The 17,941-nt window shown below is 40.3% G+C and overlaps 2 protein-coding genes across 3 annotated transcripts; both read right to left on the bottom strand.

Annotated features, from left to right (window-relative positions):
* Positions 1-1,185: 1,185 nt before the first annotated feature.
* LOC129738017 (uncharacterized protein K02A2.6-like) lies at positions 1,186-2,076 on the bottom strand. The gene has a single exon (XM_055729192.1). The coding sequence runs from the start codon at positions 2,074-2,076 to the stop codon at positions 1,186-1,188; it is 891 nt and encodes a 296-aa protein (XP_055585167.1).
* A 5,950-nt stretch (positions 2,077-8,026) lies between these two features.
* LOC129740464 (uncharacterized) lies at positions 8,027-14,729 on the bottom strand. 2 transcript variants are annotated; one of them, XM_055732148.1, is made up of 5 exons: positions 14,415-14,729; positions 14,252-14,348; positions 12,090-12,666; positions 8,260-8,508; positions 8,027-8,191 (listed from the first exon to the last, which is right to left on the bottom strand). In XM_055732148.1, exons 1-5 carry the CDS (start codon positions 14,575-14,577, stop codon positions 8,036-8,038), a joined length of 1,242 nt encoding a protein of 413 aa, XP_055588123.1. In that variant the 5' UTR covers positions 14,578-14,729; the 3' UTR covers positions 8,027-8,035. The 2 variants fall into 2 exon arrangements, with proteins under 2 accessions (XP_055588123.1, XP_055588124.1); XM_055732149.1 differs by lacking the exon at positions 8,027-8,191 and having other exon boundaries at positions 8,338-8,508; positions 12,094-12,666.
* Between the last annotated feature and the right edge of the window lie 3,212 nt (positions 14,730-17,941).

The raw sequence follows: 17,941 nt of genomic DNA on the forward strand, positions 1-17,941 counted from the left end.
GGTCATTTTTTAATTTCTTAAACCCTGGGGTCTAAAAAGCTTCGTCTTAGTCCAAAACTCATCCATGATTTTTTGCAGAATTTTTAAGGAACGTTTACATGAGTAAATTTGAACTTTTAAGTTTGTATGGGAAAATTGAATATTTTGTACTGAAAAATCAACTTCATATTGGTTTCTTCTGTGGAACCGGGCCAGCAAACAGTTTTAATGCCAATTTATAAAATTCCTAAAGGAAATTTTCCGCTGATCAGCTTTGTCGAACACTAGAATTTCGTATCTTATTAGGCAAAAAAGTTATTAGCTGTTTAACAGAGGTATGTCTTTTCGCATTGATAAACAATAAATTCAATTGACATCACTGCTGGAGACTCGCGAAGTATTGCATGAAAAGTAGTCATGCAATACCTCGCTAGGCACCCTGCAGGGATGTCAATTGAATTTATTGTTTATCAATGCGAAAAGACATACCTCCGTTTAACAGCTAATAACTTTTTTGCCTAACACTACACTATTTTCTTTCCAATTAAATTACACTTTTGGTTAACTGATAACACCTCCTCGATCAACGAAACAACGACCGTTCGCGTAGAGAATAGTTTTCAGAATGATCTTTCCGACGTTCGGGTTTTCTCTCCATCTCTCTCTTTTGCTTGTATTTAGAAAGAATTCGCATTCCCTTAGTTCATTTTTTTCTCTCCTCTTTTTTTTCTAGCACTGAGCGAAATCACATGAACATTTATTCTGTGACTGTTCGTCGATCTATTTTTCTCTGCTTCTATGTTATTTTTAGACTACTATTATTACTACATTAGTTTCCTCCTCTACAGGTCCACTAATGCTATTATCGATATAGGTATTTTTCTTTTTTTTTTTTTGCTATAAGTTTTGTTAGAAACAAATAATATACGTGTATATGTTTATATTAATTGCAAAATTTACATGTAATTCAATTGAGAATTTTCAGTGAAAATTTATTTTATCTTGCGCATCCCATGAAAATCATTCGAACGTCACAGACTTTATCTATCTAAAATCTTGAGCATCCCTATCTGATGTGTGATGCTGATTCGTCGTCATTCGTCTGTCAGATGATAAATAAAAGTAAACATCGGAACCTACGGGAAAATTTTGATTATTCTGTGTTCGATAAAGTTTAATTTCGCATTACCGGACCGTGATATTGAATCACCAGGAAACATGGTAAACATAAGCATCGTTGAATTTAGCCAGTCTTTTAATCGATTGTCGTGAACGAAGGTTGTGTTTATCGGGTTCGCAAAGGCCGGTTGGTTCAGTTTCGGAATCAACTCTCTCGTGACTTGGTTCTCTGTTTTCGGAGTACAACACCGGTTTTCCGTCGATCAGCCTTGGTGTGGCTGCCGTTGAATGTTCTGTGCTAGTTTCTAATTCGGGATCGTGAAGTGGAACCTTTCTGATTTCCTGAATATTGCGATCATATTGAACACCGTTCCTATTCATTACAACCACTCTCGCACCTTGTCTTGCGATGACTTTGTAAACTTCCGATGAAAACGTTGGATCAGTTTTCGAACGCTTTTGACGCGCAAGAAGGACCTTGTCCCCCACCTTAACGTCCGAAACCCGCGCTCCACGTCGCGTATCAGCATATTTATTGCTCGCAAGTTTGGCTTCAGCATCTCTCTCCCGTACCTCAGTTCTGTCGACGGGTTTTTGGTTCCATAAACATGGAAAGGTCCCGCGATATCGCCACCCTACCATCAGTTCAAAAGGCGTCAAATTTAACCTGGCATGTGGAACTAATGTATTGTGCTTATGAACATAATGATCTAAGGTAAGTCTCCAGTTGGTTCCATCTAATTTAGATGCTGCCAACGCCTTAATAATACCTTGATTGTGTCGCTCAACCATACCGTTTGATTGAGGACTTAATGGCACTGATTTACGCACTTGAACTCCTTTTTCTAGCCAAAACTCACAAAAAGCGGTACTTCGGAATGGTGGCCCATTGTCACTCTGGATGGCTTTCGGCAAACCCCAGGTTTTAAACGTTTCGCATAAAGCAGCATTCGTTGATTCGGCGTCCATACGTTTCATTTCAATCACCGTGAGGTATCGTGAGTAGGTATCGACGATGACAAGTAACTCCCCCGATCCAAATCCAGGTAAGGATAAAAAATCGATTTGAATTACTTGCCACGGACCATCTGGAAGATCTCGCAAAGATAGTGGAATAGGTGGTTGTTTGCGGGATAGCATTGCACATGTCAAACATCTTTTAACAAATTGTATTGCCTCTTTAGACATATTTGGCCACCAGAAATACTCCCGCAATATCCTTTTCATGGCAACCTCTCCTATGTGGCCACCGTGGGCTGATTTCATTGCTTTTTTTTCGGAGAGCAAACGGAAGGACTGAGCCTCATAGTTTCTCAATTCCTTTGGCCACACATTGCTGTCTAATGCTGCCTTAAGCCTTTCAAACTCTTCATCTTTCTCCGTTTCTTCCTGGATATCTCGAATGGTTATTTCCATTTCTCCAACTCCTAGAGCGAATAAGTAATGCTCGTCGCAATCCTCTTCAAAAGCTTGTGGTGTTTGGGATACTTCAACCAATCTTGAAAGAACATCAGCGATATTGTCTCTTCCCGATACCCGTTCAATTGTATACCTGTATGGCTGCAATCGAAGCGCCCAGGATTCCGCACGTGTTGTAGCCCTTCTGCCAATGCGATGGTAACCGTCAAAAATGAATTCGTTGGCTTCAGCGTCCGTTTTGATAATAAAAGCTCTATTTAGTAGGTAAAATGCAAATCTCTCCGTACCCCACACTACCGCCAAAGCCTTTTTGTGTTTGGGGGTACTTTTTCTCGGCTGACGTTAGAGCTTTAGACGCACAAGCTATAATTCGCGGCCTGCCTTCTGTGTTGTATTGCACCAGCACAGCGCCTAAACCTATTGGCGAAGCATCAACAAACAGCTCTATAGGATCTGTTGAGCTATAGTATCCAAGTCTTTTGATCAATTTCAAAGCTTCATTTTGTAGGAAAGAAAATTCCTTTGCTTCTTCTGGTGTCCAGTAAAATTTGGGTGCATTTGCTAGAGCCCTCAACTTTTCAGTTTTTGTAGCCCTATGCAGAATGAACTTGTCTGCAAAAGTGACAAGGCCCAAAAAACTTTTTACTTCTGAACAACTTGTAGGGGTTGTAAATTTCTTAATGGCATTAACTTTCTCATTTTCTATTTCCCAGCCTTCCGAAGTCAGCTGGAATCCGAGGAATTTGACAGACTGGCTAGCGTAAACGCATTTCTTTTCGTTTATCTATACGTTATGTTCGGTAAGTTTTGCCAGAGTTGTTTTCAGGTTTCTATCATGCTCTTCCTTAGTCTTGCCGTACACGAGTATATCGTCAAGGTAGTTCTTAACGCCTGGACAATCTTTGAGTATCTTACATTGCATGGCCTCCTGAAATAAATCAGGAGCATTGCACAATCCAAATGGCAATCTGATGCACCGAAACATGCCAAATTCCGTACAGAAGTTGGTCAAATGGCGAGAGGCTTCGTCCAACTCGATATGAAAGAACGCATTACACAAATCTATTGTCGAGAACCATTTGGCACCATCTAATTCCGCTAATATTCTCTCAAGGGTAGGCATAGAAAATGGCGTTCGGTTTATCACGCGATTCGGACCTCTCAAATCAATAACGAGTCTGAAATCTTCTTTGCCCTTTGGGATTACAATCATTGATGAACAGAACAAATCAATCATCTTATCCGTGACTGGTTCGATTATATCCGCCTCAACCAGTTGCTTTAATCGCTGTGCTACCAATGGTTTTATTGCAATTGGTACGTTCATGAATACGTTACGAGAAGCGGATTTAGATTCGTCGCATTCTATTTTTACGGGAGGAATTCTAAATTTCGGGAATGTTCCTCCTTGGTTATCTAAGAACGCAATCTCTCCCGGAGTAACCGAATCTAGAAAAGAATTCGGCTGACTAACTGGTACTCCTCGTCCCAACATCAATATAGAATAACGTAAAGCAGTTGGTCTACCAATGAGCGATTGGGAAGTTCGTAAAACTTTTCTAGGTACATCGATCGATTATTCGATACGAATAATAAAGCTTCAAATGTTAATTCGACTTTTATCTCTCCTCCTGAACCATACCCTTTCAATGGCCGATCAGATTTGTTCTGGACATTTATAATTTTACACAAGAAATCCCTTTCGCGACTGCATTCTTTAAAACTGTGCAATGAAAGCGTGTTCACTTGGGCTCCTGAGTCAATTAAAAATTTGCAGGAGATTCCAGCTATCTTCGCTTCTATTATTCCATTATCGATGGTAGAATCCGTTACTTCATTCATACTTAATACGAAATGTGCCTCATTGCTCGAAACACGTTGTGTCTGTTAAATTAGAAAATTAAATTCATCATTTTTTTTTTGCTACATTCAATATTTATTGCATTCAATGCACATGTTATCTTTTGAAATTTTTAGAGCTGTCTTTTCACTGTACGATTTGTAATCCTATATTAATATGAAAATGTTAAATGTCGAACATGAATCAGCATAAGATTTATTTAATTTTTTTTCAATACGAGAATCAAGGAAAAGCTAAAAAGTGCTCGAATTAAAATTAATCGAGATCGGTACCTACGTTTTCAACGGGCTGTTCCTCGTCGATTTTTTCAACTAAGGCCACGTTGGCAACCTCGGGTTTCACATTACCATAGCCGATGGATCTCTGCTGTCCTGATTGTCGTCCGGATGTTGTCCTGTGTGTCACTTCTTTGCAGATACGTTCAATGTGACCTCTTTCTCCACATCTGCGACAGATTTTAAACATAGCTCTGCATTCTTCTTTCGAATGCTTATTGCTAGTACAGAAAGAGCAACGAATCGTATTTGTAGGACCACGATGACCACTTACTATTCTTCTTGTATTGGCCAAACTAGTTTCGTTTCGGAACCTTGCGTCGTTATAATACGGTTTACGACTGTTGAACGAACCTCTTGACGAAGAACCACGATATTTGTATCCAGAGTGAGAATAATTTACCGTTGCCAAGAGGGCCGCCTGTTGATTGTCGTATTGTAGTTGATAGTGTTCCTCGTTTAAGCGGATGGTTTCCAACTCTCTGACCTTATCAACTAGATCGGAAAATGAACCGTTACGACTTAATAACTTTAAAGCCATCGAACGTACTTCCTTGTTATGGGCATGACTAGCTATGGTATGTACTATCTCGGAAAATTCCTTATGCTCAAACTCGCATAGTCTAGCCATTGCACCAACCCTAGTTATGTACATGAGATCCGATTCTCCAATGTTTTGTTTCAAAAGAGTCAATTTTCTGCGATGTAGCAAAACGGCAGATCCTGATGAAAAATAAGCTGTCAGGCGATGGATAACATTTGAAAATGGAAGAACAGTTTCGTCTGGTGCGTCTTTAGCAGATTTAGTGTTCTTAAGAATGGTTATTAGACGCTGACCCGCCTTGAGTTTAAAAACGGTGAATTGCATGACCTCATCACTAACTCCGGCAAGTTTTAGTGACCCCAATAACAATTCCTTCCACTCTTCAAAATCTGCACGCCCCAAGTCTTCTCCGTCAACGGATGATTTACACTCCTGTATGTTAATTGAAGATATTGAGATTTGCTGAATGGATGACATGAAACGTGATTCCTCAAAGCTTGGCGTTAAAGGCTGAGTACAGGCATTACGAACTACCATAGCCGAACGATTAGATTGCGATGGTTGAGGTTTGTCCTGAATGACAGCCGTCGATTGAATGTTCGTATGTTCTGAATTCTCGTTGATAGGTATGGCCAATTGTTCTTGATATGCGTTCCGATTTGCCTGGCTCGAGCGATGCGTACTACTTGGACCCAAATCGCCTCCAAATTCCACACTGTTTATTTCAGAAGAGTCAACACCGGTTTCCCTTGGCTTAAAAAGCCTGGTTTGAAGGGATTGGATGGTTTCAAGAGCCTTTTCCAATTCGTTTTCAAGTCTAGCCGCTTTTGAATTTGCTTGGTCCAGATCCTTCAACGCTTGATCCAATTTATTTTTGTTGCTTTTGTTTTCTGAAAATTAAATTCAACAATTCAACAATTTCTTTTCTAAATCTTTACAACGATTCTATAAAATTTATTTATTTATTTATTTTTTTTTTATTGCTTAAGGTTTTTTTCAAATCATTGTTTGAAACCTAGCTACTTTGTTTTTTTTTTTTTTTTTTTTTTTTATTTGTGCTTCAGGTTAGTCAAATTTCTAATTTGAATTCTAAGATCTAAGATGTCTCTTGACGCTGAATTTTGATGCAAAAATCGTCGGGTGCGTCGCGTCCGCGTTTTAGTACTTATCGACAGCGTTGACCGCTGACGTGACGCGACGACCGACGCTGTATTGTGTTTCTGCCTTTACTGGTCGGAGCATCGACCGCGCCATTTCTGTCGTGAATGTCACTCATTTTCCGCCTAACACTACACTATTTTCTTTCCAATTAAATTACACTTTTGGTTAACTGATAACACCTCCTCGATCAACGAAACAACGACCGTTCGCGTAGAGAATAGTTTTCAGAATGATCTTTCCGACGTTCGGGTTTTCTCTCCATCTCTCTCTTTTGCTCGTATTTAGAAAGAATTCGCATTCCCTTAGTTCATTTTTTTCTCTCCTCTTTTTTTTTCTAGCACTGAGCGAAATCACATGAACATTTATTCTGTGACTGTTCGTCGATCTATTTTTCTCTGCTTCTATGTTATTTTTAGACTACTATTATTACTACAGATACGAAATTACGGTCTTCGACGAAGTTGTTCACCAGAAAATTTCCTCTAGGAATTTTATAAATTGGCATAAAAACTGTCAACTGGCTCGGTTCCACAGAAGAAACAAAAATGAAGTTGAATTTTCAATGCAAAACATTCAATTTTCCCATACAAAACTAAAAGTTCAAATTTACTCATGTAAACATTACTTAAAAATTCTGCAAAAAATCATGGATGAGTTTTGGACTAAGACGAAGCTTTTTAGACCCCAGGGTTTGAGAAATTCAAAAATGACCCCAAATCGACTCAGTCTATTACACACCTTCTGCGTATTGAAACAGATTCCCGGCAACCAATTTTTCACGGCCAAGGATAAGTTCAGCGAGCGTTCCGGAGCTTGTCCGCACTCAGAAGATGTCCAAATTTGCGAATAAATTCCTGGTTTGGCAAGCCATCTGGACGTGCGGGAAGCGGAGTGCACTTTTCGTGACCCAGGACACGATGAACGGACAGGTGTACATGAAAGAGGGCCTCCAGAAGCGGCTGCTTCCTCTTCTGAAGGCCCACAACGTCCCAACAATCTTCTGGCCTGATTTGGCCTCACGCCACTACTCCAAGGATATGCTGAAATAGTATGTGGACAATAAGGTCAATTTCGTGCCGAAAATGTTCAACCCTCTCAACACTCCGGAGCTCCGCCCCATCGAGAAGTACTGGGCGATTTTGAAGCAACACCTTCTTTAACGACCTAAGGTAGTGAAGACAGTCGAGGAGCTTAAGAAAGTATGGGTTTACATGCAAAAAACGGTTGATTCACAGCTTGTGCAGAATCTTATAGCCGGGGTTGAGGCCAAGGTGCGGGCATTTGCGTATGGACTGTAAATAACATACGAGTGAAAGTAAAATGAAGTTTAATAGTTATTTTTCAATCCCTGAAAGTTTGATGGCAATTGGATGAAAACTCGAATTTTGCGAATTAATTTTGTGTGTGGCAATTTCATCGTGGACACACTTTATGAGTAATATCGCATCTTGCTATGTACCCCTTGGTTGTTCTCGGTAACAGTTGAAATTTTCTACGATTTGAAGATTGAATATGATTTGAGAAACTGAGAAGAATTTGTGATGCTTGTAGATAGGATGTACAATATACTATCATATTTCGCAGAAGAATTTCTATATCTGTTCTAGGAATTTTCCTTATAAATATTTTTGTTTACGGTATGTAGTTTGAATTTAATGGTTTATTTACTTCATGGATTCAGTTTAAAACTTCAACATTGATACAGGGCGCATCCCTTGGCGGGCGCACAAAAAGATCATTTTGCGACAGTACATCCACTTTCGATTGATAGGTTTTCGTGAAACTTTTGGTAAGCAGAGCTTGAGGTTCAATTCTTATCACTTTCGGGTTGTTCTGTAAAGAAACCGAGAAAAGAGTTTCTAATCGGAGGGCTCAAGTAACTTGTAAGAATCAACCCATACCTCGCGGTCTTTCACCACCGTCCAGAACTGATGGAGCAGAGCGTGGGAAAAATATTGAAAACTGTTACGGTCCAGCGGGATAAAGTAGCCTTGGATTGAGTACGGTTGATTTGGCGCAATTTTCACATGACCACACGGAAATGTTAACCGACGGTAAACAATTTTGGCTTGCAACAATTTCCGCACCAGAGTTTCAGCTGCATCTCGGGTTTCTGTCGATGCTCCTATGGGGCTCTTGGAGGCTGGGCTCTAGAAGAGGGTGGAAAACTTGGAAATCATGTAAAAATGTTTTTACTTTTCAGGAATTATCTCAAATCCACTAACATAAAGCAGGGTTGCTAGCGATTTTACGTTTTGAAACTTTCAAGGTTTTTCCCAGTTAAAAATTTTGATTTTCCAGGTTTTTATTATACTGCATTTGTAAATATGCATGCATACCTAAAAATCTAATAGATAGTTCTTAATTTCAAGCAACGGTTGACCAAAACATTATGTTGAAAACGCAGGCTTCAGTGGTGGAATAGAGTTATTTTTATTCATGTCTCGCCAGTCTAGTCATTACATCAATACACAATTCATTAGCGATTGCTATTGTCTCAGGCCGATGACATAGTGAATACGATGCGATGCGATGCGGTGAATGCGATTCAATGCGATGAACCACATTTGATGAAAATGTATGTGAATCGCTTAAACCTGACATACTCAACGCGGCGAAGCAGATGTCAATTTGTTCCGCCGCTCGAGTTCGCGTAGGCTGCGTCCGTAAATTTTCCGCTGATTCGCATCGCATCGCACTCACTATGTCATCGGCCTCACTCTCCACTTATCATCTTCCCTAACCGAGGAAGTACTCATTTCTGAATAAGTACTTTGATACTCTTACCAAGAATATTTGGAAACACTATTGTGTTACCACGAACCCAACTTTTTTACCGCGTTTATCATCATCACCTGTCATCAGCAATCAATGATCTATTGTTCTCGATTGTGAATTCGACATAGCAAGAGGAACCAAAGTTTGTTTACATGCATAAAAAGTGTTCTGCAATCAATTTGTTCGCATTAGTTTTTTTTCCATCTTCGCTATGGTTCGTATTGATCTTGAAACTAGAAAGAAAATTCTGCACACTTGGTGCAATGGAAACGGTAGGGTGTTACCTACAACCAAATCGCAAAACGGGTCAAAGTACACCACACAAATGTGAAAAGTATCTTTGCCAAATATGGTAACGAGTCGTCCTTGAAGGATCTGCTTGGTTCCAGTCAGCCCAAGTTGGATGCTAAAGTAGCCACTCATATCAAACGTAACCAATCGGTATCAACTCGTGATCAGTCAAAAAAGTTCAAAAACAGCATTGGGATGATTCAGAGAATCAAGGCGAGGAACTCCTTGAAGACTTACAAGAAGCGGAAGGTACCTTATTAATCAGTAGAGCATCAATCTCGAGCAAAAACAAGGGCACGGAAACTTTACGAATGGATTCTGGACAACACCAACAAGTGCATCTTCCCGGGCCACAATTCTATACGAAATCGACGGAGGGGGATGGTGCCGACTGCATCGTGCGATGAAAAAATTTGACAGAAAGTTCTAGTATAGCAAGCTATTTGTACCTGAGGTCTGTGGTCAAATATTTTCTTCGCTAAAGGTACAATAAATGGTCAAGGTTACAAAGATGAATTCTTGAAAAGTATATCGCTACCCCACATTACGCCAAACCTGTAAAGGGCTAACAAGAAATTATTGCGACAAATTCAACAGGGTTTTGCACACTTTCTAATTAATGTGTATTGTTTACATGCTGTCAAACTCGAAGTCGTGTGATTCGATTCAACGAAAATGGAGGTAAACCAACACCAAGAGAACAAAATCATTTCAAACGCCTGGAATTTCCTGACCTGTCGCACCGGCAGTTAGGATAAATGTTTAACATTCATCATTCAACCGTCTCCAGAGTGTTGAAGCGGTTCCAGGAGCGGTTGACGTTGGACCATGGCAAAGGAGCCGGAAGCAAACCGGGACCGAAGAACAAAAAGACGGAGGGAAAGGTGAAGCAGATGTGTTCAGTCCGACGAGTCGACTGAAGAAAGAGAGAGCGACGATGAATTACCGCGAGAGAACCGAACGAAATGAGCAACACGGCTGCTCTCGCTAGAAAGTTCTAGGAGGTTCCTTCTGACGCAAGCACGTGATTGTGCGCTTCCCGCTAGCCTATTTAAGGGCGCTTTCTTTGATGCGCCTGAAGTCAGTTTGTATTCAACCGCCAACCGAGAAACATCTAAGAGAAAATTAAATAGTCAAGAGAGAATAAAACGAAACATGAAGTGCTAAAAACAGTGTTTCTGTGCTTGCTCCGGCATCTGCTTGTCCCGAATCCAGCCGCTGGAATTAATCGGCTCTTATCAGAGCCCACATTCGAAAGAGTTTGGATCTCGGTCAACTAGGCGACCGAGATCCCCCCGAGCCTTGGCCTCCAGGCAGCGTTCTGATAACTGGGACAACCATGCGTGGTTGTCCCTTGAGGTCCAATCCCACGAGGGGGGCGGACAAATGTGCCACACCAGTGGTTGTTTAGCCAAGGTTCCTATCCGCATATACAGTCCACACGCAACAAGATGATTAAAGCAAATCCCAACTTCTCAAGCCGTGATTTGGCTAAAAAGATCGGCATGTCGCAGAGCTAAGTCCAGAATGAAAGAAGAGAGCTGGACTACATACATACAAAGTACAGAACTTCCAAAACCGTGATGATCGGCAACAATCGACGGCTAAAATTCGGGCTCGGAAGCTTTAAGAGAAGATGCTGACAAAATATGGCTGCTGTGTGATGGACGACGAAACGTATACAAAAGCCCATTTTAAGCAAATTCCGGGGTTGAAGTTTTCACCGGCAAGAGCAAGTTCGATGTGGACGACAAATTTAAGAAGAAGAAAATGTGGAAGTTCACCTCCAAATATCTCGTTTGGCAGGCCATCTGCTCTTGCGAACAGAAGAGTGAGCCTTTCGTGACAAAGGGCACAGTAAATGGCGAGATCTAGAAATTTGAGTGTCTCGAGAAGCGCCTTTTGCCGTTCTTGCAGCAGCACGACGAAGCTCCGCTATTTTGACCAGATTTCATGCCATTGGAGTGTCCTGGAGTGGTATGAGGCCAATTCTGTCCATTTTGTTCCAAAGGTAATGAACCCGCAAAACTGTCCGCAGCTGCGCCCGGTGGAGCAGTACTGGGCAATGATGAAGCGGGAACTTCGAAAGAGCAAGAAGACAGTCAAAGACGAGAAGGACGTGTTAAGAAAATGGAAAAAAAACTGAGAAACTGGTACCGGATGACACTGTTAAGACTTTGGTGGAGGGCATCGAGCGAAAATGCGTTCAGTTCAGTTCAGTGGGTTCAGTCTAGTGTAGCCGCTATGTTGTTTTTCGACTTTGTTGAGGAAGAATGTTGATAATTCCATAAAAATTCGAAAAAAATACCGGAGTTATGAAACCAGACCAGAAAAAGAAGAGCCAGTAAGTTGGCTTCTTCAAATAAATAGAGTACTCGGAATAGTTCGATAATGCATTAGACATTTAAGCTGAAGATTTGTGAACACATGTGAACCGCTAATTTTAACCGTTTGAAATAACTGGAAAGATAAAAGTATTTTTTTTGTTAATATTTATCGCTTTGAGAAATAACAGCGGAAGAAAAATAAACTTTTTAAATAAAGTAAATAAAGTTTTTCCGGGTTTTCCCGATTCGCTAGCAACCCTGATAAACACCTAAGGATTACTTGTATGTTGCAAGGACCAAGTAGATTGAAAAGTGAACAAATGCATCGGACATACTAACGTTCTCAACGACTTCCGGCTTCGATCCATCGCCGTCAGCACGAACTTTGTATCGTGCTCTTCGTCTTCGATGTTCCGGTAGGGACTGCCCCGACCACTTCCCATCCCCATACCCTTCCTTTTTCCCTGGCCAGGATCCGGGTCAATTTCCTCGGAACTGGACTTGATATCCAGCAGCAGCCGGGATAGGTCGTCATCGTCAGTTTGCCCCGAGGACCGTTGCTGTTCCATTTCCACCCTGCGGCTTTCATCCCGGTATGGCACCGGCTTGGCTCGAATGCGGTTTTGTTCCGGTCCACTGCTGATCCAGCCCTCCAGCTCCTCCGGGTCACTGTTGCTGCTGCTACTGCCAGTCGTCGTAGTTATGGTCGTCGTCGTCAACTGCACCTGTCTCTGGATGACCGTTGTGCCCTTCAAGAGTCCTTGCCGGTGCAGCTGTCGATCCGTTTCGGGACCACCATCATCTTCACTTTCAGCATCGGCACCATCAATAACATGCTCCTCGAAGCATCGGCAGCAGCACACACAAGGATAAACGACGAAGAACACAAGATTAATTAGAAATCTTCGGAAGCTGCAAAGAAACACGTATGGGGGATTTATGATTCCGTTCCGGGCAGTGAGTTTGTACTGTATTCATGTGTGTTTTATGGCAGTGCTTGGGATTTACATTGTGTAAAAAATTAAACAGCTTTTGATGCTCCCATATTCATGGGTTGTTTATGGGGGCTGATGTAGGCAATTGAATCGGGCAGGAAAAGCTTAAAATGATTCGATGAAAATGGCTTTGAAGAAATCCGCCTTTTTAAATTGGATGTAGGACAAGGTAGCTGACACAGTATGTTTGGCTACACCTTGCAAAAATTAATTTACACTTAAAGAACCTGTCTTAAAAAAGTCGGTCCTCAAAATTCAAAAAGCTTTAACTTGCAAACCCTGATCCAAATTCTACAAGCTTGGCCTTGTTGAATTAATTGAAGTGTTTTATTTAGTAGAACATTATTTTGCCCTAAATTTAAAGTATTTTGATATACAGTCTGTGAGTGACAAAAGTTGGTAACCAAGAACAATTTCCACCGTTATTTTACTAATGTGCCGTATGCAAGGGATGTTTTATGAAAAAATCTTTTCTGACAGATGTTTTTTACCATTTTCTATTTTAGAAGGCACATAAGCAGAATGACGGTGAAAATTGTTCTTGGATACTTACTTTTATCACTGACTGCACGTAACAAAATGTCGAGGAAACTTTTTTTTTTAAAGAAAAAAAGCTCCCACTACTTTAACCTTGTTTTTCAATGGTTTAACTTAGTGTATTTTTTTTAAATGCTGGATTTGATTTTAACTTTTTTATCGTATTGTTTCTTTTGAATTTTCCATATTCATATTCATATTCATATTCATATTCATGAGTTTAAAAAGTCACGCAAATGAAATAGTTTAGAAGTCAAAAATTCTTATAAAATTTTATCGCCGCCTGTATAATGAATATCACAATTTCCATGCAATATTTCTGTTATTTGTCAGGAAACAAGCTTAAAAATTACATTAAGTAATCTTTTCTGACTGGCCTGTAATTTACACATTCGGGCAAACTGTACCTAGCCTTTTTTCAACCAAAGATTACATCATTTATCTGAGATACCAGCGAAATGTAAAAAGAAAAGAAATTAATTCAATCTATTTAAGGTGGCATAGAGCCTATCCACTTGGGGATTTTTAGCATCAAAACTCTTTTCCACATTGGATAAGGTACAGCTGGATACATGTATATATAGATCATTTCAAAGATTTTGAAAAAAAGTTTTTAACTTTTAGTAAGTTTTAGTTGACTTTCAAAAGACTGCGTATAATTTTGTCATCTGAGAAAAAAGTAATAGTAGTTTTCTTTCTTTCAATTTGTCCAATCCTTCAAAAATACGGTAAATTTGACGGAATTTAAAAATATGTAAGCCAATTTGAATCTTTGTTATCTTTTTTAAGCATAAGTTAAATTGTGTCGCAGTTTGCAACACAGTTGTTAGGTGAGTTAAAATCTTCGAAATCAAATACTCATAGACATTCTTGAATGATATTAGATTGTCTTTTAAAAGCTTAGTGGAGTGCTTTCAATTAAATAAAATCGATGATTCCTACTAAAACCATATAACTCTACTCACCTGGAGGACTGATCATATCGTTTTCCTGGCTGTACATAATCGTAACGCCACTTCCCTACTTTGCTGTAAACAACTCCGAGCAAAGCTTTCAGGCAACCTGAAATATACAAAACATTTTATCCACTGCTACAATGCCGATTGTTTTAGCAATAAATGCCATCACCTAAAAGCAGCAATAACTGAAACATCCACAAAAATGCAATCCAACTCCAGTGCCAAAACCCTTCCGGTTTTTCCTCGGATTGGCCACCACCGGATGTGGTCACTACAATCACCGGGCAGGGCACTTTCTCTGGAGCATCCGGGAGGAAGTGTTGCTGCTGCATCCGAAACCGATAGTTGCATTCGCAGGAACAGGCCGCCGCACAATCGCAACTAGCCGCTGCCGTTTTGATTAAAAAAAATCGCTCTGCCAGAGGCTTTCGATGCTCTACTGGAGCTTCGTTGATCCGGTATCTGTTTTTCTAGGTTCGGCAAAAGGATTCACTACGGCTGAAAGTTTTTCATTTTTGAAACGGTTGAAACATTCGACGAGATTCTATTCCCCCGCTAACTTTGATTGAAAATATAAAATTCTGGGAAATTATCTGGTTGGAAGTTTAAAAATGGAAAGCTAATAATTTTTAAAACAGGATTCAAAATATAAAATAAACCCAATTTAAAATGTTACATGCAGTAACGTTATAAAAAATGTGTGTGTTTGTTTGTTTGTTTCGATTATAGTCGTTTTACCATCTTTATGGCATTCGCGACTTTATCAACGATGCAGTTGGCGGATCGTTATTGAAAAACTCATCCGGTACAACTGTGTTCGATGTTTACTCTTGGGCTCGAACTCGCGGACATCGGCTCAGGAGACAACAGACTTGCCAACTGAGCTATATCACAAGCCAAAAATGTGTGTGAAAAAGCTGTGTTAATACTACGACCTACGACAATCCCATGTCGTGATATCATCGGAAAAACGCTGTAAAAAATAACCAATGAATATTTGTTCATGAAAATTTGCTAAAACATAAACGATCAAAAACAATTAAATCTAGTTCAACTATACAACGAACCTTCCAAAAAATTTGAAGACTAATTGAAATTAAATGAAAAAAACTCATTTGTAAAAAAAACTTGACTCTTTAAAGGGCGCACAGAAATCTCATCATTCATTCATTTCCTATTTTCGAATACGGTATTGGTATCTTATACACCAAAAGGCCCAAAAATTTCTCAACACGTTAAGAAAACTACCCAAATTGGTTTCCATTAATGTCTGTTCCCTTTCCATGATATTGATTCACAAACCAAGATTGAACAGCATTCGCAAAAATGAACCATTCGTGGTTTGCAAATGCCATACGAATAAACAGCAAACATTCTGTGCAGATGCAAACAGAACTGACCTGATGCATAGAGCCTAAACTCCGACACGTTGTATGGCGCGTTCAACCTGATTATGCACCAGTAGGTATTTGCTACTATCGTAAATTGATTTGGACGTTGGCTATATCCTATATCTATGGTTTTACTGGTGAGTGTTGTTTATTATAAGGTACCTATCCTATCAGTTTAGTTGACTTTGTATAAGGGCCTGATGGCGCACAGTGGTCGTAAACCTGGAAAAGCTGGCAGAAAGTCGATTTTTGAAGCGCTCAAAATTATCTATCCAAATAGCTGACTAAGTTTCAGTCAGTTTTTTTTTTTTGTAAATTCTTTATTTGAAACGGCTCATACCTTTAGGCTTTAAGGAGCCAAACTCGTTTTGTTTGATAACAATTGTGTGCTTATATCTAGTTCACTTTTAAAGAAAAAAGAAGATAGATAGGGAAATATGAAAATAAGAAGAAATTATAGACGAAGATCAATAGCTTTTAGGAAAAGATATATTTCGAACATGTAGTCCAAGTCTCTCACACCCAGCACATCTCTCACTGGAACATAGGGTGGTTTTCCTCGGGCCCGAAGGGAGTCTATCAAATTCGTTCTAGCGACAAGATGGACCTCGCACGACCAAACAATATGCTCGATGTCGTGGTAACCTTGGCCGCAACTACACAAATTGCTGCTAGCAATATTCAAACGATAGAGTACCGCGTCTAAGGAATAATGATTGGACATGAGACGGGAAAATATGCGAATAAAATCTCGACTCAGGTCCAATCTATTAAACCATGGTTTAAGGCTTACCCTTGGGATAATCGAGTGCAGCCACCGACCCTTGTCATCCTCGTCCCATTTGCGCTGCCAGATGACAAGAGAGTTTTTTCGAACTAAAAAGTTAAATTCGTTGAAGGCAATTTCACGCTGGTACGTGCCGCCTTCCATCGCCCCCACCTTTGCCAGAGAGTCTACCTTCTCATTACCCTCTACCGAGCAATGAGAGGGAACCCAAACAAAGGTGATGATAAAGCGATGTTTTGGTAAAGCACTCAAACTATCCCGTATCTTCTCGAAGAAGTATGGCGAGTGCTTTCCCGGTTTTATTGAGTGGATTGCTTGAACAGAACTCAGACTATCCGTTACAATAAAGTAGTGCCCAACTGGCCTTGAAGCTATACTGTCCAAAGCCCAATGAATAGCTGCTAACTCTGCTATATACACAGAGCATGGTGACTCGAGGCTATAAGAGGCGCTAGATATTTCGTTGAACACTCCAAATCCTGTTGATTCCTCTATAAGTGATCCATCAGTAAAGTACATTTTATCAGCATCGACGTGTCTATATTTAGCTTCGAAAATTCTTGGAATCAGAAGGGAGCGATGAGGGACCGGGATTCCACAAATTTCCTGCTGCATAGACAAATCAAACTGGACAGAAGAATGATCGTAGTCTGGGCTACAAACACGAGTTGGAGAGAATGAAGAAGGGTTTACCTGCATTGACATGAGGACATGGTATATAGACATAAACCTGGTTTGAAAATTTTGCTCAAGTAGCCTGTCAAAATTTACAATCACCAGTGGGTTCATGACCTCACACCTGACGAGGAACCGAAGTGATAGAAGATTGAATCGATCTTTCAAAGGGAGTATTCCTGCCAAAACTTCAAGACTCATGTTGTGCGTTGAGGGCATACAGCCCAAAGCGATGCGAAGACAACGGTATTGGATACGCTCGAGTTTGAGGAGGTGAGTTTTGGCAGCTGACTGGAAACAGAAGCTACCATATTCCATCACTGAGAGAATAGTTGTTCGATACAATTTTAAAAGATCTTCTGGATGGGCTCCCCACCAGGTGCCAGTGATTGATCGGAGAAAATTCATTCTTTGTTGGCATTTTCCTTTCAGATACTCAATGTGGGCTCTCCAAGTACACTTGGAATCAAACCAAACCCCAAGATACTTAAAACACCTCGATTGAGTGATCGTTCGGCCTAGAAGTTGAAGCTTAGGTTGAGCAGGTCTACGTTTCTTAGAGAAAACAACCATCTCCGTTTTCTGAGGAGAAAACTCAATCCCAAGCCCCAAAGCCCAGGATGACAATCTGTCTAAAGTATCTTGTAAAGGTCTGAGCAGATGAGACTCAGTAGAACCTGTGACAGACACCACGCCGTCATCTGCAAGTTGTCTTAGAGTGCAGCCTTCAGAGAGACAACTGTCGATGTCATTTACGTAAAAGTTGTACAAAAGTGGACTCAAACATGAACCCTGTGGGAGGCCCATGTAAGAGGTCCTTTTAATTGCAATATCTCCCTGAGC

Source organism: Uranotaenia lowii, chromosome 1, assembly GCF_029784155.1.
Source record: "Uranotaenia lowii strain MFRU-FL chromosome 1, ASM2978415v1, whole genome shotgun sequence".
In the NCBI taxonomy this organism is placed as follows: Eukaryota; Metazoa; Arthropoda; class Insecta; order Diptera; family Culicidae; genus Uranotaenia; species Uranotaenia lowii.